Here is a 20,661-nt window from a genome sequence, read left to right as displayed (position 1 = left end):
ATAACAAGGACAGACCTGACTTCCTTTTATAGGAACTTAGAAACTTCTAGATAGACTCAGATTAGGATTCCTAAATATCAAAGATACTCAAACATAGAAACTTCTAAACCTAGACTTAGTAGGAAATACTAAAACATAGAAACTCCTAAACTCTAACCCTAACGGACTCGGCCATGAGGCCCTCTAACTAGTTCGGTCGTGAGGCCCGTCTTGATGGTCTCCATCATTTGGTCTATGAACAATGGAAGAGGTCTGTAGAATTCATCTCGATGCTTTCAATCCTACTCTGTCAAAAGGCAAGAGGGGAGGGGGTTGGTTCGAGGGGACTTTTGGGCTCTTCTCTTAGGCCCTTTAGTCTATAGATTTGATTGAGCACCACTATTTTTACATACTCCAAATTCCACAATCTTGGATTATTTTGCAATTTATATTTGTTTATTCTAGTCACTTCTTATGGTTCTTACACTCTTGGACATTCTCTCAAATCTTAAGGTCACCCTCAATTGATTTAGTTAAACAACTATGAGGTGTTCAACAAAAAAAAAAACTATGAGGTGGGAATGATTTTACTTTGATTTTCTATTTGCCATAAATAACATTTTGTTTTACAATCATTTACTTAATATTATAACGTTTTCTTTTAGTTTGACAGTTTTATTCATAATATACAATAGTTTAATTTGATAGAAAAGTTGTTGCACATTTAGTGTTTTTCAAATATATGTGAAACAATCCAGGATCATTATATCAATCGCTGACACTTTTTAATACTGTGCAGGACAAGATAGTTTTACCTTTTGATTTTTAACTAGTCATTTGAGGAATAAACATAAATTTAGACCAACTTAATTACCTTCAAAGCTCATAAATATTAGAGCTTTGCAATCAAAGGAACGTAACTGTCTTCTTTTATAGGGTAATGTTGATTAATTAGGGTAATATTAGTCAAGACATTTAAGTGTGTTTATCTCAAAGGAAACATCTCAATACTTTATCACCATTTATTTTGATATAATTAATTGACCATAAATTTCAAAAATTGCAGGCATTAAACCAAACATAAAAATGTTCTTCAAATTAAAAGCAATAAATTGTTATTTTCAAAGTCAATATTGATTTTCAGTTACAAAATTTACCCCTTTAATATGTTTTTATGGGACTTATTTTTAACTAAGGTAATTTTATTAAATTCTCAGTTCTTAAGAAGTAAAACCATATTATTCAACACTTACTTTAAATTACTAATTTTTTCTAATAATGATAATAACTTGGATCAACTTAGACCTATACATGAGTTTAAACTTTATTTATTTATTTTTTTAAATTACCAATGGAAATATTTCAACAAAAAAAAAAAACCCCATAGAATTCTTATTAATATGTTGAATTAAAAAAAAAAGATTATGAAATTAAACCGGAAATTTGTTCTTTGGCCGGTCATTTGATAAGAATCTAGAGGATAAAATGGTCATTTCCTCAAATCGTTAGGGCACCTGGTCTGTGAATACATAGGACAGATTCCTTATCCAGTCTCAAAATGTCCCTAAATTTCCGCAATTGTCCTTCTATTTAGGTAGTCAACGACACGTGTTAAATATTTGAATATTAAATTCAAAAATGGCAAAAAAATATAATTTCTTGTAAATAGCACTCTTCTTCTCTTTTCCTTTGAGACTAAAAACCCCTGGTGTAGAAGCTTAATAGTCACACTCAATATGAAATTATAGCCGTTAGATCAAATATTGAATCAACGGTCAACAATGATTTCAATTCAATTCCTTCATTACCCTCTTCCCCCCTTACTAATAAGATGAAACAACACAGAACCTACCTCCACCATTTCTTAAACTCTCTCTCTCTCTCTCTAAAACCCTTTCTCTCTCTAAAGCCTTTCTCTCACTAATGGAGTTTGATACAAAATATGGAGAAGATTTTGCCTTCAAACAAGCATTTCTACCAGAGAATAACTACTTGAAACCAGAATTAGATAATGGGTTTTCATCAATTGAATCAAGTTCATCAAATGGAGTATTTCAAGATCTTCAAAAGTTCGATAATTTTTCAGTAGACGGAATGTTTACAAATTCAAAATATGGGATTTCAACAGACCAGTATATGGATCCATATGAAGCTTTCACAAATGAGAATTCACCAAACATGGATGTTTTCGAAACTAAGCCTTTCTTAGAAGGAGGAGGAAGTAATAATGGTTTATTCATGGAGAAATATCAAAACAAAGATTTCTTGAATAATTTTCCATTAACAACTCCATCAATGGAGGTAACTATGATTGGTCAAGATCAAATCAACAATCTGCCTTTGGGTTTTCAAGATCAATTTGAGTCTGTGAATCACTCAATTTCAAATGAGTTTTCATGCATAAATGCAGACAACAATATCGGAAATAATATTTCTCGAGAGCTAGCCATAAATAAGAAACACCCGCCGGTTAAACGCACCGTAAAAGGTCCGAAGAAATCATCTAATGTAGTCAAGGGACAGTGGACATTGGAAGAAGATAGGTAAAAGAAGTTTTTAGAAATAATCTATTTTTTTTCTTTAATGATATTTACTGTTTCTTAATTCTTAGATCTTGTTTTGTTTACTTATTTATCAATTAGAAATTACGGTTTCTCGATTCGGATTTTGTTTAGTTTTTTGTTTAATTTATTTTTCATTTCTATGCAGATTATTGATTCACTTGGTAGAACAATATGGAGTGAGAAAATGGTCACATATAGCTCAAACATTGAATGGGAGGATAGGGAAGCAATGCAGAGAGAGATGGCACAACCATTTGAGACCTAATATCAAGGTTGTTGAATATTTTCTTCATCAAATCTTATAGATAATCTTCTTCTTCTTCTTCTTCTTCTTGATGTTATTTCATCTAATTCAACAAGAACCCACCACATAATGCATGTGACATGCATTATATGCATGTCCATGAAATGCATGTATGGCTGCATCCTTATCTACATCTAATCTTATGTAAAACGAAATTCAATTCTTAGCCAGCCATTCAGCATCATTACATGCAAATTGAGAAGGATTACGGCTGCCGCGCGCCAATTACTCTACGTTGAAATTTAAATCGGTTCTTTACGTGTCGTTCTATCTGAGACGTGTGCGATATAACATGTACGTCCAAATTTGGTGGTTGGCATATGCATGTATTTGTACGAGGGTATAGGTCATGCGTGGAATCAAACTACGTGTATGCATGCCTGCATACATCTATACATGCCTGCATGCATACATACATTCATTCACACATTGCATCATGCATATCATATGTAAATTTAGCTCATCTTTCTTGTGTTTCTTTGTTTTATGTTGCAGAAAGATATATGGACAGAAGAAGAGGATAAAATTCTAATTCAAGCTCATATAGAAATAGGAAATAAATGGGCAGAAATAGCAAAAAGGTTGCCAGGAAGAACTGAAAACTCCATTAAGAACCATTGGAATGCAACCAAAAGACGACAATTTTCGAGACGAAGATGCCGAAGTTCAAAGTATCCAAGATCAAGTTCACTCCTTCAGAATTATATTAAGAGTTTGGGCTCAAATTCAAATGGGGCAAGAAATAACCATTATAGGAAAAACTCATTGGTGCCCTCGAACACTTTAATGGGTAATAGTACTAATATTAGGGCACCAATTTATCAACCACAACTAAAGTTAGATTTTTCCTTGACGGACAACCGGTTAGTCCCGAATTATGATTTCAACGATATAACAAATTTCTGTTTCGAAACAAAAGTATTTCCTGATCAGAGATACAGTATGGGGTCTATGTTTGATGATCAAATGCCATTGAGCAGTACTTCTTTTATTGATGGTCAAACAAGTATGGATAATCAAATTGAGATGATAATGATGCCAGGAGCAATGGGTTCATCACTAATTCAGAGTGAAGTAAAGAAGGAGATGGATTTACTTGAAATGATTACTGAAACAACAAAGTTTTGAAAAAATATTGAAAAGCAAATCAACAATGATCAAAGGAGAAAATGGTGATAATTTGTCTAATGGTCTTCAAGATTTTACATCAAAATTTGGGAGATAGGTGTTAGTTTGGTCATATTTAAGTTTATGTTAATTTCAATATTTAGGGTTTTCAAACTAGAATTACCTAGCTAGTAAGGTAAGTCCTAGTTTGCATAGTTGATGATGTAAAAAAAGAAAAGAAAGTGAAAAATAAAGGGGGGACGGAGAGAGGGAGAGAGACAGAATTGGTTAGTCCTGTTAGAAATATTGTGATGTATTTTCAACTTTTCTGTGGAAAGTTCTTTAAAATTTTATATGAGTTGAGTCTGTAGTATGTCTTTTCTGCTTAAGATTTATGAAAGTAATCATTTCCTGGAAACCCTCTTCACATGTACTTCAAGATTTCTAAATATACCATGTAAACCCTAAATACATGTAAACAGGGACGGATCCAGAATTTTCACTTAAAGAGTGCGGATTTATTATTGATCAAGCATATCAAACCCACATGGTCGGATCCAATACCCGGTTGCACAACCGGCCTTGTACCCGATCGACTAACAGAATTAGTCAATCAATTCAAATACAAATTTCATGTAAATCTCCTGTATCTTTGTTATTAGTTATCCCTAAAAACACTGTATATACCCATGTAACAATACAATAAGAAATATAACAGTGAAATCATTTAACTCATTTGCACTCATCTCTCTCTATCTCTCTGACTCTTGGCATACACTCTCTCTCTCATATAACAAACCTCTCGGTTTGTTATCTCTCTCACTCACCTTACATTTTCACATGGTATTAGAGCAATCCTGATATTTTTTCATGGCTTTTTCGACTAATGCGTCGGTTCTTATTTCTCAATCATCTCCATCATTCGATGTTCACCTCTCCGATTCTCCAACAACTATCTTGATCACACCTCTTTTATCGGGTGATAACTATCCGTCTTGGTCTCGTTCCATGAAAATGGCTCTTCGAGCCAAAGACAAGTTTGCTTTTGTCGATGGTTCGATTCCTCGACCCACTGATATCAATGACCTTCACTCATGGAATCGTTATAACGACCTTGTTACAAGTTGGCTTCTCAACTCGGTTGATCCGGATATTCGTCAATCCATCTTATATGACGAAAGTGTTGCAGATATATGGCGTAATCTCCATGAACGATCTCATCAAACTAACGCTCCGAAGGTGTTTCAGTTGAAACGTGCCATATCCTCCTTGAAACAAGAAGGTTTGGACGTGTCTGCTTCATTCACTCGCTTGAAGTCCATTCAGGACGAACTCCATTCGCTCATTTGTTATTGAACCATCCATTTGTGGCCATTGTAAATCTGTTTTGGATCGCTACAACCAAGACCGTGCCTATGCTTTAAAAAGCGGCGCCTAGTCGCCGCTTACACGCTAATCGGCTAGCTGCCGATCGACTAGGACTCAGAGTCCTAGTCGATTTCAGCAGCCGAGTTAGCCGACGCTTGGAAGCCGACTAGGACGAGTCGGCTAGGTGCCGACTAACTCGGCCACAGCAGCAGGTCGTTTTTTTTTTTTTTTTCAAAACCCAAGTTAAACCTAAGTTTTTAACTTGGGGTTTTAATTTCTTAACAAATCCAGCCGCCCCCTCTCTCTCTCTACTACTTCTTGCTAAATCTTTGAACTTCTACAAAGATTTGAAGCTCCACAACCTCCATTCAATCCATCCAAGTAAGTTTCTCTCTCTAGAAGTAGTTTTTCTTCTTTTTCTCTCTCTAAACAACTTAATACTTGTTTTTCATCTTTAGTTCTCTATTTTTTTGCTCTCTAACATATATAATTAGTTGTGTTGTGTATCTAATGGTTGAATCATGTTTATAAATGATATAATATAGGTTAATTTTGCTCTCTAACTTTTATAGTTAGTTGATATTCTTTATAGGGTTTAGGGTTTATGGACTAACTTTGTTCACTAACTTCTATATTTGATATAATATATGTTTATGGGTTTATTTTGCTCTCTAACTTCTATAGTTAGTTGATATTCTTTATAAGGTTTATGGTTTATGAACTAATTTTGCTCTCTAACTTCTATAATTATGATTTTTTTGTTCTTTAAGACTCTAACTTCTATAATTAGTCGATTTTCTTTGTAGGTTTGTATTTCTAATGTATAAATCATGTCTATAATTGATATAATATAAGTTTATGGACTAATTTTGTTCTCTAACTTCTATAATCGGTTGATATTCTTTATTGTTTTGTATTTCTAATGTATAAACAATGTTTATAGTTGATATAAAATAGGTTTATGGACTAATTTTGCTCTCTTTGTTTCTTTTTGTTATTTAGGTATTTTTCTTAGTTTCCATCGATGGATTCTATTGGTTCTGGTGCTTCGAGTGCTCCTGCTTTGGTAAGAAAATCGGGAGATATGGCATGGGAATGGGAAGAATGTCGGGATGCTAATAATTTGAATTTAGTTTGGTGCAAACTATGTAACAAGAAGATGTCCGGAGGCATTTATAGATTGAAAGAGCATCTTGCTCATAGAAAAGGGAATGTGAAGGGATGTGGCAAGGTTACTGAAGAGATAAAGAAAGCAGTTCAAAAAGCCATGACTGAAGTAACAAAGAAAAGATTGGAGAAGGCTAGAGTTAGTAGTATAATTCAAGATCATGATTTTTTGGTAAGTGGCGATATTGAAGAAGAGGACATTGAGTGTCAAGAGATTGAAGATGAAAGAACTAAATCTAAGCAACCTGAGGTAGTTGGTGGTTCTAGTGGAAGAAGTCTGAAGCGATCAAGTAATGTTAGAGGTCCTTTGGATACTGTCTTTAGTCCGGACTACAAAAAATGAAGCAAAGTACATTGGAGCAGAATAATCCGATTAAAATTGGATTAAAGCACGGAGCTTGGAAGGATTATGCTCGTTGGGCAATCGAGAAAGGATTACCTTTCAATGCTTGTGAAGGTGAAAGTTTCCAAAGATTTTTAAATTCTGTTGGTGAGTACGGAAGAGGGTTGCCGGCACCATCTCCCTACCATGTGAGAACAACCTTGTTTAAGGAGATTTGGAAGGAAACAGATGACTTCATTGAATCCTTTCTACCACACTGGAAGTCTTGTGGATGTTCTATGATGTCTGATTTTTTGACTGATGGAAAAGGAAGATGTTTGATTAACTTCTTAGTTAGTTGTGAGCAAGGAACAGTTTTTCTAAAGTCTATCGATGCATCTGAATACATTAAGGATGCTAATCTCATTGTAGGCATGATCAATGAAGTTATTGAAGATGTAGGCGATGAGAATGTTGTTCAGGTATATTTGTTAATTTTCATTTATTTTTGCATTATCATTACATCAATTACTAAACTAATTACTTTTTCTTGTTATGTAGTTTGTTACCGACAACGGTTCAAATTTTAAGGTTGCAGGCAAGATCTTAATGGACCAACATCCTAATATGTTTTGAACTCCTTGTGCGGCACATTGTGTCAACTTAATGTTGCAAGATATTGGTGATAAATTGCCGAAGATCAAAAGTGTTTTAAGTGAGTCTAAAGCCGTTACAACGTACATCTATAACCATGGTAGAGTTTTAAACTTGATGAGGAGGTTTACTGGTGGGAAAGAGTTGCACCGATCTTGCGTGACTAGATTTGCTACTGCTTTCTACACAATCAAAAGTATTCATAAGAACAGGGGTCATTTACAAATGTTGTTTGTGTCAGATCAATGGACACAATCCGATTTTGCTAAAAAGGCTGATGGTAATAGATGTGCAAGGATAGTGGCTAAAATTAGCTTCTGGGATAATGTGCAGTTCGCGTGTCAAGTGTTGGCACCACTAGTTGATGTGGTAAGATTGGTGGACACTGAAGAGAAACCAAGTATGGAATACATATATAAAGCAATGGTTATAGCCAAGGACCAAATTAAGAAGAACCTTGGCAGTGACAACATGACACGAGTCAAAGTTTGGGAAATTATTGATAACCGATGGACGGATCAATTTCATCATACTTTACATGCAGCTGGTTATTATTTGAATCCCTCGATTTACTACGGAAAGGGTTGGGAAGTGGTTGAGACTAATGCGGTTACGAATCAAGTTTTTTTTTTTTTTTTTGGAAGACGACTACGATCTACGTATGTCGTTACATTTGGCATTGATTACGCTCAATAACTGCCCACTCAAACTGAATCAAGTTTTTCTTGCAATGAGTAAATTGGTGTCTTATGAGCATGCTTTGGAGGAAATGAATAATGAGATGTTTCACTATAGGAGTGCAACTGGATCGTTGGGACATGAGTTTGCGAGGAAAGGAATCGACAGATATTTACCCCGTAAGTTTTTATAAAATGTTACATTTATTCACTTTTGTGGCGATCTTATGGTTGTTTTCTTTTGTGACGAAATGTAGATAAATGGCGGACACAATATGGAAAGGGACTACCTTACCTTCAAATATTTGCTAAAAGAGTTTTAAGTCAAACATGTAGTGCTTCACCATGTGAGCGCAATTGGAGTGCATTTGATCATGTAAGTTACACTTTAATCCATCTTATTTTTACCCATTAAGTAATAAGTTAAATACTTCTTTTATACTTGTGTCTTTTATTTTTTTCAGGTGCATTCAAAGAAGAGGAATTGCTTGATGCAAAGTAAATTGAATGATGTTGTCTACATCCAATACAATATGAAGTTGAAGATTCGAAATATAGCTAGAAACAATGTGTGTGGACCGACAAGAGATGATTCAATTGATCCAATTATTTTGAGGGAGGTAGAAGAAAATGATGAATGGATTATTCCAACTGATGAAGAACTACAAGGTTTCGTCAATAGGGGTGATGATCTTAGATGGGAAGATGTTCGGGAGGCGCAAGGAGTTACGAGTATTGAGCGACGAAGAACGAGAAGTCAAATGGCTTCTAGTTCTTCAACTACTCCTACATCTCGTCCTCCGATGGAACTTGTTGATGAAGATAGCGACGCTGATATTGAAGTGGATGGGTCGCACTTTGCAACTTTAGATTGAGTTATTTAGCGTTGTTTTCTTTTGCTTTCATTTTTATTCGGCATTATGATGAATTCCGACTATGGATTGTATGACTATGATTATGAACTACTTTTATTAAGCTTATTTGAAATTTGATTTCTGACTATCATATTAGTATTTCGCTTTAAATTACTTTCTTCGAGAATTATGTTTGTATATGTTTGAGTTTTTCAGGAACAAACATTTCTACCAGTTGGGAATTTTGCGGGAATTTCAAACTATAGTAAAGGTAAACAAATACTTTATTTATTTTCTGTATTTACATTACAATATTACACATGTAAGTCTCTTTATTTGTGTATAATATCATATAATTTTATATGTAGTTATATATATATCTATATATTAAGTTAACCGATTAAATCCGACTGGTCCCGTTGTAGTCCCGACTAGTAGCTAGGCCCGGGTCTGCCGACTAGTCCCGATTTCTGATTTTTTGAGCTTAGGACCATGCAATGGAGTTCCTCCAAGGCCTTAACGATCGGTTTCCCTCCATTGTACGTATTCACAATTTGGTAAAATAGGAGGAAGTCCAACAAAATCTTACTATGGACTCCATGACTCCTCCGGAAGGGGCAGCTTTAGCCGTCTCTTATAATGATTCCAACAACTATTCTCGGTCGTATAAGTCTAATCGATCAGACAAAACTCGGTCTAAGCGCCCGCGCCCATTTTGTGATCATTGTCCTATCCATGGACATCTCAAATCTACTTCTTACAAACTCCATGGATACCCGACTCGTCAAAGAAACAATCCTATTACTGCCAATGTCCAAACCGTGCTTTGCCCATAACACTATCCCTCTGCCCACTTTGATGACGCCATACCAGTATGCACAAATATGCAACTTCCTGGCCCAACAGAAACCCTATGCTGCTACTCCTTCTATGGGCACCTCCGTTGATTCACCAGCTCCAACCGCGTCTAACCCCTTGGTTAACTTAACAGGTAATGCTTTTTTTCCACACCTTGGGTCATTGACTCGGGTTCTTTTAAAAACATTTGTTCTTATCTCTCTTTATTTTCTCATTATCGAAAAGCACTTCCTGATTACTTCGCACGTTTACCCGACGATACACGTGTTCGTGTTATACACATTGGTTCTGTCGTCTTTAATGGCTCATTCTTTTTTACATGATGTTCTTCGTATCCCATCATTTAAATTTAATTTAATCTCTATTTCTCAAATATCTAAATCACTTTCTTGTGATGTAACATTTAACTCTCTCTCGTGTGTCTTTCAAGACCAAGCGACGGGAAGGAAGATTGGTCATGGTAATCCTGAAGATGGACTTTATTTCCTTCGCACGGAGCCTAGAGTTTATTTTTCCATGTTTTCCAATCATTGTTCCCTTTCTCATTTATGGCACTTTCATTTAGGCCACCTTAGTGTTTCTCGTTTTCAATTATTAGCTAGTAAATTTCCTTATAATAAGTTTGGTTCAATTATTAAAATTCCGTGTGGTATTTGTCTGTTATCAAAACAAACTAGATTACAATTTCCTACTAGTTCTTCTTCTTCTACTCCTTTTGAAATTCTTTACGCGGACTTATGAAGACCTTTTTCTGTCCCTTCCTCATCGGGTTGTCGATATTTTTTAAGTCTTGTCAATGACTTCACCCGATGCACACCAAGATTTATCTTTCCAATTTTTACACTTATATACGGACTCAATTTAACAAAAAGATTTCCCAACTCCACTCCGGAAAGGGTGATATCATCTTTCCCACAATCCAAACTTTTCGTTCGGATAATGGAATCGAGGTTATGAACGCGGATATTCAATCTTGGTTTCTTCCAGATGGTATAGTTCATCAACGTTCATGCACATATACACCCCAACAAAATAGGGTGGTCGAAAGAAAACATCGTCACATCTTCGAAGTCGCTCGTTCTCTCCGACTGCAAGCCGACTTACCACTTGATTTTGGGGCGAATGTGTGTTAACCGTGGTTTACATCACTAATAAGCTACCTACTCCTTTTTTAATGGGTTATCCCCTCATGAAAAGCTTCTCGGTTCGCCCCCAAACTTCTCTGATCTTCGGATGCATACCTTATGCACGTAATCCACATCCCAAAATAAAATTGGACTCTCGCTCTTTCCCGGGCATTTTCGTTGGCTATCAGCATGCTCAAAAGGGTTACAAAATTATTATTTTTCTACAAAGAAGATTATTGTTTCTCGTGATGTTGTTTTGTACGAAACTATTTTTTCCAATGATAAAGGTATTTCCTTCTCCTTCACCACCAATCTCTTCTCAACCTTTCGTCTCCATCCATGATGATGGCTCGTTCAGCTTTTCCCGGTTACTACCTATTTCACCCAACCAACAGGACTCTTCTTCTCCTTCTACAGGCAACCCCTGTTTCGCTGACCGATCTGATTTTATAGGCACTCATGTGCCTTCCTCATCTATGGGCCTGGATATTCCCTGCCCTCCTTCATCTACAGACGCCTCAATTCCTCACACGGGCTTACCTGCCTCATTCGACAATATTCCTGTTGGCACTCCACCTCTAGCACCCTCTTCAGCCTCTCCTACTGACCCTCTTGTCTCTCGACCACATCGATCTCGCCGACTATTGGCCCACCTTCATAATTACCTTTTCACAGCACTATAACCTCCCTCTTCTTCTTCGAGTGTTGATGTTTCACACCCACTCACGGACTACATCAGTTTTGATGCTTTTTTCGCACCTCATCACATTTTTCACACATTGGTCCTATCGAACACCAAACCTCATTCTTATTCTCAAGCCATGACTTCATCTCATTGGCGTGATACAATGGCCGAAGAGGTTTCGGCTTTAGTATCAAACAACACGTGGTCCCTTGTCAAACTTCCTCTCGAAAAATGACCCATCAGTTCCAAATGGGTTTATAAAATCAAACATAAATCAGACGGTTCAATTGAACGTTATAAGGCACGTTTGGTTACTAAAGGCTACACTTAGATTGAAGGATTGGATTACACAGACACCTTCGCTCCGGTTGCCAAACTCGTCATCGTTCGTGTTCTTCTCTCTATTTTCGCCATTAAAGGGTGGTCCTTGCATCAACAGGATGTCAACAACGCATTCTTACAAGGGGACTTGGACGAAGATGTTTTTATGAAACCTCCTCCTGGTTTTTTTGGTTGAGGGGGAGACTCGCGTTTGAAAAACTATATAAGTCCATTTATGGCCTTAAATAGGCTTCCCGTCAATGGTTTTCCAAGTTTTCCTCTGTCTTGATCAAACGTGGTTTCACAATCTCTCGTTGATTATTTTCTCTTCACTTACACGAAATCCTCCACCTTCCTTTATGTTTTGGTCTATGTCGATGACATTATCATCACAGGCAATGATGACGTTGCGATTTCTCACTTAAAGAATTTCCTTGATAGCACTTTCTCCCTCAAAGACCTCGGTCCTCGCCAATATTTCCTAGGCATTGAAGTTTCTCGTTCTTCGAAGGGAATTTTCTTATGCCAACGTCGTTACATCTTAGATATTCTTGAGGACTCCGATTTACCGCTTCCCGTCCCTCTTTTTTTCTCATGGAACAAAAATTACGACTAGGTCCCGATGAGGGTGACATCCTTCCTGATCACACAATTTTCCATCGTCTAATAGGTCGACTGATATATCTTATTATCACACGTCCGACATTACTTATGCATTAAACAACCTAAGTCAATTTATGCAAACTCCTCGTACTACTCACCTCGATGCTGCCCATCGGGTGCTTTGTTATCTCAAAGGTTCCCTAGGTATAGGCATTTTCTTACCCTCTACTAGACCAATCCATGTCTCTGGCTACAGTGACTCTGACTGGGTTGGTTGCCCTATGACCTGTCGTTCCACGACTGGTTACATTATTATGCTTGGTTCTAGTCCCCTTTCTTGGAAATTTAAAAAACAACTAACTATTGCCAAGTCATCGGCTGAAGCTGAATATCGAGCTTTGGCCTCTCTAACATGTGAACTTCAATGGCTCAAATTCCTCCTTCATGATCTCGGAATTGACCATTCTGGTCCTATGGCTGTCTACTGTGACAATCGTGCTGCTCACATTGCCAACAACCCCGTGTTTCATGAACGTACGAAACACATTCAAGTTGACTGCCACTTAGTTCGAGAGAAGATCAAGACAAATTTAATGGCTCCGCGGTTTACCCCTACAACTGATCAACTTGCTGATGTTTTTACAAAACCGCTTGGCGATGACAACTTTCAGAAGATCATTGGCAAGTTAGGCATCATCTCCATTTCTGCTCCAACTTGGGAGCATTACGGATCAAGCATATCCGACCCACATGGTCGGATACGATACCAGGTAGCGCAACTGGCCTTGTACACGGTAGACTAAGAGAATTAGTCAATCAATTCAAATCTCCTTCATGTATATCTCCTTCATGTATATCTCATGTATCTTCTTTATTAGCTATCCCTAAGAACAATATATATATATACCCATGTAACAATACAATCAGAAATATAATAATGAAATTATATAGGGGCTATGAGTTGAAAGTCAAAAAGTTAGGGAAAATTCGGTCCAAGGTCCACCCATAAAGATCTATAGGTTTTTAGTCCTTTGTCTATAATGCCAAAAATACTCCCAGTCAATAGATTTGTTACATTTGGTAGTTTGTACAATGCATCTGGTTGTTTGTATATTGCATCTAGCAGTTTGTACAATACATTTTTAAAATTTGTTATCCATTTTAGTCTATTGTGTAAGACATTGTATTATCATTCTTTAGACATTCTGAAAAATGTACATATTGTAATTCATCAGACAATTAGAACATACATTCTAAAAAATGTACAACTATTTGAATAATGTATCATAATTTTGAAAAATGTATGCAGAATTATTATCATTCTTTAGACATTTTGAAAAATGTACATATTGTAATTCATTAGACAATTTGCATCTGACAGTTTGTATATTGCATCTAGCAGTTTGTACAATACATTTTTAAAATGTGTTGTCCATTTTAGTCTATTGTGTAAGACATTGTATTATCATTATGTAGACATTCTGAAAAATGTACATATTGTAATTCATCAAACAATTAGAACATACATTCTAAAAAATGTACAACTATCTGGATAATGTATCATAATTCTGAAAAATGTATGCAGAATTATTATCATTCCTTAGACATTCTGAAAAATGTACATAATGTCATTAATTAGACAATTTGAATATACATTCTAAAAAATGTACAACTATCTGCATAATGTACCATAAATCTGAAAAATGTATGCGGCAAAATTTTATTTTCTTAGAGATAGGATTTAGTGCATTGGGATCCGTTTTTGGATTAGATGTGAGTTTATAATTTATTTTTGGGCTTTTCTGGTTTTCGGGAGATGGGTGACTATTGGTCCTATTTGGGCCTTATTTTTGGACCTATGGCCCATTTTTTCAATCATTTAACTCATTTGCACTCATCTCTCTCTATCTCTCTCTCTCTCTCTCTCTCATTAAACAGACCTCTCGGCTTGTTATCTCTCTCACTCACCTTACATTTTCACAGGATTTATATACTTAAAGAAAGTTTTATTTTTGCAAACACAGTAATTAATAAAATACTTATATTCATTAATTATATTAATACATCAACGATTACAAACACAATTGACTTCTACGAGAGTTTATATTTTGAATGTTTGCATAATCGACTCATTGTCAAGTTCACTAAAAACTTCTTTTCCAATAAAGACTACTAAACTCTCATTCAGCCACACATTACTCATCTTGTTATTAAGCGTGTTTTAACTAGCTTCGTAGCTGAAAAAGCTCTTTCAACGGAGGCAGTTGCAACTGACAAAGTTAGTGCTAAAGTGATAAGCAAATAAACTAAATGATGTGCTTTATCCCTCTTAGTTTCCACCAATGTTCTAGCAAGAGCTCAAATTTCATCTAAATTTGAGAAATCATCATTCTGCTTCATATCGTAAATGTAATTATTTAGCTGAGAACTAAGTAGCATAGTGTCAAGACTACTGAAATCTGACGGATAAAATTCAGCAAGACGCATCAACTTACTTTTGTCGAAAAGGGCAAACCCTCCAGATGGACTCAAACATGTCATACAACGGAGCAACTCGGTATTCTTCTCGGTGAAATGAGCATTTAATTCTTGAAGCTGCATATCAATAACGGTATTGAAAATCTCCACTTGATAGTGATAAAAGTTTGTAATTTTTTGTGCATTCCTTCTGCTTCTCCCTTGAACTATGTACGAACCATTTAGATCAACAACTTCGATATTATGTTTTTGACAAAAAGTAGAAACATTCCAACCCTCATGGCCTAGTACATATTGGATTCTAGCTTGGAATTTAGGATAATTAAATTTAATTATTTCAAAAATAAAATTAAAAATGTATGAATTTGGATTCAAACCCGCGATCTCAAGGTTGTCAATTGTGCACAAGACAACACCATCAGTACCACTAAGCCCCACTTCAGTTTTTGTTATCTGTATGCATGCACAGTTTGATATACAGTTAAAACCATATATATATATATATATATATATAAATTTAAAATGCCAAAGGAAGGACTCGAACTCATGACCTTAAAGTCGTGATCACTTGTACCCCATGTTTAACCACTAAGCCAAGGTCATCTTCATGGCTTCTGTATACATCATTATATACATAATTATATATATAATTATATATACCTATATATGTATATATATATATATAAAATATTACTATCACTGCATTTTTTTCGGGAGGATCTAGAGTGTGCGACCGCACCCCCTCGCACCTGCCTCTGCATGTAAATAGTTGCCACATGTATGAACAAATAGAGGGCGCTTCTGCAGGAAGCACACCAAACTGCTATAAGCAGGCGGGTCTATAAGGACTAGAGCCAACAACTAATTTTTCTATTGGTACTGGACCAATTTGTAAGCACCCGGCCTTTAATGGAAACCCTCGTTAGGGTTTTTCTTCCCACTTAAAGAAGTTGACTGCTACCTCTTTCTTTCAGTTTTCTTTGTTTCCCTCTTTCGTTTCAAGGAGTTGAGTTCCATTAAGAACAGCTAAGGAGTTAGGGCAGCTAGGTTTTAAGGCATCCAGTTTTCAATCTTTCTCTCAAAATTTTTTACATCTCAAACAATTTTACTTGTTTCAATTTCATTTTACTTAAAACACTCTTGATTCAGATGAACAACTTTCCTCCACGAAGACTTTTTCAATCTTTACTTGTTTGACGGTAAAGAAGCCTCTCTAACTCAAATGGTTAAATGGGCACATCATTTTCTTACACAAATACTCTTGATTCTGATGAACAAATTTTGTTCTATCTCTCTCTAAAATGTTGGTGTACTTGTTTCAATTTCAAACCTTACTCCTTTAAGCAGGTTGCAGTCTATACTTGTTTCAATCAAAAGAAAAATTGTATTTTTGAATCTTGGTTTCAGTTTCTTACTCTATGGTAATTTGAATAACAACAAACTAAGAGAAGATAGATGGTGAAACTCATTTTGATGGATTGGTTTCAATCTTTAATTAGGGTAGTCGGAACAAGACGAAGGGTTGACAGAGGTGAACTTTACCCACATTAGTTGACCAGGTGCTTATAGAGAGAGCTCAGGTCTATGCTCATTGGCCCGAGTCAACAAAAGTCCTGCCTGCTTATAATATTTCGACCAGGTGCTTTTAGCAACGCTCACAAATAGATATGTGAAGGAACATAAATAGTGGGGAGGATTAGACACACAAAGTGAGACTTCATATTTTTCTGAGACATTGTTGGGAAAGAGATGACATTTACCGATAAAATGAAACATTTGATTCATGTAACTGAAAGAAAGATTCCTAAGTTAGAAGAATATATGACTACAAAAGAGGGATTAAGTGGCATAAAATTGCCCTGAGTATAGTTCTCGCTCTCAAATACTTAGTCTACCTTGATCGACCACGTCAACTATTAAATTGGAATTGGCTAGCTTTGGTAAGTATCACGGTTGTTAAGAAAACACAAATGGCCTTTTCACCACAACTTTCCATTTTACCCTATTCAACCTTATCTCTTAAAACCCTAACCACCAACCAATATAAATAACCCTTTTCTTCTCATTCTTGTTTAGACTTGGATATCCCTCTCATTTCTCTAACCCTTTCTTTCTCTAATCCATCTTCTTAGCCTCTCTCTCTCCCTCTTCTTTTCTAACTCTAAACCCTATCTTCTACTACTTTCTCTAGCCACCTTCATCTATTATTTTCAATTTATTTCTACTTCTAATTTGTAGATCTATTTCTTATTTCTATCATATTCTCTTTTCCCATTTCTTTTTCACAACCAATTCCTTACTGGTTTCTCCTCTAAACCTTTCTTCTTTCACCTATTTTCAAAGTGTTATTATTTGGATTTGGAGCATAATTTGGATCATACTTGGAGAATATTTGAAGCAAAGATTTAGGTGACTTCTTTTCTTTGACTCATTTTTTTCCATGTATTTTGCTTTGGAAATACATATGTCTTTAAATTCAATGAGTAGCTAATCTTGTATCTAGGATTGTAGAGCAAACCCATATTTGGTCTTTTTGAAATATGTTAGTATTAATTAATTAAATCCTTCTATTGAGCTATAATGTCTATTAATTGTCTTCTCATATAGATTTTATAACCTTTTCATTGTTCATGCTCATAATTAGATATGTCATGCTTTCGTTAAGTTGTTAGATGGAATATGTCTGTTAGATGATGAATGATAGTTAAATGAGTATAATGTTTATATGATAGTCAATAGAAATACATAGTTATGAAATGTGTTAATCAAGAATATCTTCCGAAATCTAAATAGTTCATTATGTTAGATTTTGAGTTATAAGAAAAAAGGAATAGTTAATTAATTTCATTCTTTTGGAAGTCAATTTATGTGGTGGAATAAAAAATCCTAGATTTCTTTCCCATCTTCTTTTCATTCTTCTTAGTCTATTATCTTTTTCTTTTTAAAATAGTTTTCAACAAAATCAAATCAATTTTACGAAAGGGGTGTCAATTTAAGATTTAAGGCGAATTTACTTATCCCTGGGGATTGACCTCGGACTTCCGAGAATTACTATAACTTGATCTCGTATACTTGCGGGAAGAGACCTATTTTGCTCCATTGATCATCGATGGTGGGTCTGCCTCCGCAGGATGTCATCTTTTATGGGACAATGGGGGTAGACCTATGGTAGAGGTCTACGCGTCTAAATGGTACTACTCGATGAGATCACCAAAAGAGTTTTGGATAATCGAGGCAAAATGATGGATTTGGCATTTATTAATGTAATTCATCAACCAAGAGTCATAGTGGTATGATCAGTGAAGTAGTTCACTCACCTAGGACGACGGGGTTAAGGGCAAGGACCTAGTCCATTTAACTCCGAAGAAATGGGGTCTTGAAATCACATTACTCAACCAGGGACAGTTTTCATTGGATAATGTAGCAAAATAGGTTTTGCACTGATAACAAGTTTTAAAACCTTGTTTTTCTTTATTGTAGTTTTAGTGGCATATCTGAAAAATAGTTTTCTAACCTTTGTTCAATCCTTGAGAAGGAGTTAAACGAAAGTAACTTCCTCGAATGGAATAGAAATCCGAGAATCGTTCTCAGATTCAAAATAAAGAAAACGTCCTAAAACACCAATCCCAGTGTTGACTTATACTGGATAAGGTCAAAAGTCGTTTGTAAGCGACCATGGAGCAGTCTCTTTGGAAGAGATATGGATGCAAAGATGATCATTAAGACAACTAAGGAAGAAGTTCCTGCAGAAGTCATGAATGGAGAGGTACGAGACCTCTAAGGTAATCTGAAAGTCATCTTGAGTAAGGAATAACCGAAATGCTTTCATAATTGAAACAACTCGGATTTCCCTAATGAAAGATGACGACAAAATTTATCTATCACCCAGTTCAATATCGATTGAACCCACATAGATAAAGACCTTGAATGAGTTGTTCAGATTGTTGTGAACAACTAATCAAAACACATGGGAACATTTAATTTAAGAAAAGGTTCTTGAGATTCAGAAACAAAAAGAATTTAACAAAGAGTTCTTGAGATTCAAAAGGGCAAAGGGTCAGTCAAGAGGGACAAACATTTTATCAAAGAAAAGGCAAGCGGTTGTCGAGTTCATGATAAGATTGTTCCCTATTACTGTAAATATTCCTAAACGATGGCTAGGGCATTAGGGGAGAAACTATCCTTAATACTTGGAGGACAAAATAAACGGAATTGCGAATTCCGGTTCAACTATCTTCGTTATCGAAGTTAATCTAGCAAGTATCGTAGATTTCCTTCATCAGGTGTTTAAAATCAGATGTACGGCTCAATGGGAGCTTAAGGGAAGCAAGTACTTGACTAAAAGAGATATGGACAATTTAATAGAAAATGAAGCAAAGGGTTGCCAACTCGCTATGAAGTCCTATAGTTTTCTTTAAAACATTGATTTAGCTGGGAACTTAATAATGGTTATTATGTTCTTTTAGAAACATCGAGCGTTTTACACCAGTTCTAAATTAATAAAAGGTTCTTAGAGAACCGAAATCGTTAACATATTAACGGCTGAAAGCAAAAGATTCAAACCCGTTAACTGGCCTGGTTGACTTTAGATACATAAAGAAGCTCCAAGACGATGGACTTCTGAGTCTAAATGATTTGGAATCATAGGACACATGTGGATATTGTCTTAATGACCAAATGACATAGTGAGCCTTTTCTGAAGAGGATTAGGACTGGTAATCTATTGGGACTCATACTGGGTTATGCAGACCTATAAGTTTACTTGCAAAAGCTAACGAAAGCTACTTCAACACGAATTCTGACAGCTTCATGAAGTGCGGAAACGTACAGATCATAGAGTGTCAGTCGGAATGTTTGAAAAGGTTCAAACAAAATGCAAAACGAAGTGAAGAATCACCTTGGCAAGAAAATTTAAGTCATCAAGTTGGATTGGAGTGGGGAAATTTGAGCCAAAAATGTGATAACCATCAAAAAAAAATTGAAATGGCTTCCCAACTCAAGCCAAGGAACACATCTGATGGATGGTGGGTCCAGAGGGAGTAATCGAACGATGTTAGACATAGTTCAATCAATAATGGGTTTAGGCCAGTCTTTTGAATACATTTTGAGAAATATTCTACAAACGGTCGTTTTCACATTTAACCTACTCCGTCTAAAGCTAAGGCCATGTAAAAGGTTTACAAGGCACAAAATTAGCAAATTTGTCAAAATTTTCTTCGTGGGTTATCCAGTTGAAAATGCGGCTCTTCCACAAACAATCGAAGAACAAAGGTAGTTGTTACTCGTGATGATATGGTTCTGTAAATTAGATTTAAGGAACATAAGTCGGAGAAACATACACATGAAAAAATTCGATGAAGAGCAACAAACTGTTCAGATCCGTAAATTGCGGTTCCAATAGGAAGGAATATAAGGTAAAACTAGACGAACTCTAACTACCTAGTGCACAAGACGAATTAGATATGCAAGAGAACTATCAAGAAGTTGAAAGCGTCTCAAACGGAAATGTCTCAAAGAGTTGAGAATATTCCACTTGTTGTTCACAACCCCTTTTAGGTCATAATGGCTTATCTATCTAGTTCAGAAGATTGAG

General features: G+C 35.7%; 3 protein-coding genes and 1 long non-coding RNA gene across 4 annotated transcripts in view; 3 read left to right on the top strand and 1 right to left on the bottom strand.

Moving 5' to 3' along the window:
- Window positions 1-20,661, bottom strand: part of LOC147567636 (uncharacterized) — a 94,154-nt gene that overhangs the window by 23,539 nt on the left and 49,954 nt on the right. The window lies entirely within an intron of this gene.
- Window positions 1-20,661, top strand: part of LOC147567637 (uncharacterized) — a 185,084-nt gene that overhangs the window by 116,712 nt on the left and 47,711 nt on the right. The window lies entirely within an intron of this gene.
- Window positions 1,816-4,336, top strand: LOC147567642 (transcription factor MYB98-like). Its single transcript, XM_086669871.1, has 3 exons — window positions 1,816-2,522; window positions 2,689-2,815; window positions 3,343-4,336. Exons 1-3 carry the CDS (start codon window positions 1,903-1,905, stop codon window positions 3,973-3,975), a joined length of 1,380 nt encoding a protein of 459 aa, XP_086525997.1. The 5' UTR covers window positions 1,816-1,902; the 3' UTR covers window positions 3,976-4,336.
- Window positions 5,539-20,661, top strand: part of LOC147567638 (uncharacterized) — a 62,830-nt gene continuing 47,707 nt past the window's right edge. The window contains exons 1-5 of the mRNA XM_086654271.1: window positions 5,539-7,293; window positions 7,373-8,086; window positions 8,185-8,322; window positions 8,400-8,518; window positions 8,607-9,267. Of these exons, the coding sequence (XP_086510397.1) occupies window positions 8,196-8,322; window positions 8,400-8,518; window positions 8,607-9,017 (657 nt within the window). The 5' untranslated portion in view covers window positions 5,539-7,293; window positions 7,373-8,086; window positions 8,185-8,195 and the 3' untranslated portion in view covers window positions 9,018-9,267. The remainder of the gene's footprint in view (window positions 7,294-7,372; window positions 8,087-8,184; window positions 8,323-8,399; window positions 8,519-8,606; window positions 9,268-20,661) is intronic.

The sequence above is a fragment of the Eschscholzia californica genome, unplaced genomic scaffold, assembly GCF_041429995.1.
Source record: "Eschscholzia californica isolate CP2 unplaced genomic scaffold, dmEscCali1.0.p SCAF_1, whole genome shotgun sequence".
NCBI classification, from domain to species: Eukaryota; Viridiplantae; Streptophyta; class Magnoliopsida; order Ranunculales; family Papaveraceae; genus Eschscholzia; species Eschscholzia californica.
Note: the sequence above shows the minus strand (reverse complement) of the source record. Positions and strands in the feature narration are given on the sequence as shown.

What these genes read in the sequence shown, in the direction of transcription:
- LOC147567642 (XM_086669871.1), top strand. Translation starts at nt 1,903, where the DNA reads ATGGAGTTTGATACAAAATATGGAGAAGATTTTGCCTTCAAACAAGCA. An exon ending in TGGACATTGGAAGAAGATAG is followed by an intron (nt 2,523 to 2,688) that starts GTAAAAGAAGTT and finishes ATTTCTATGCAG; the next exon opens with ATTATTGATTCACTTGGTAG. An exon ending in ATTTGAGACCTAATATCAAG is followed by an intron (nt 2,816 to 3,342) that starts GTTGTTGAATAT and finishes TTTATGTTGCAG; the next exon opens with AAAGATATATGGACAGAAGA.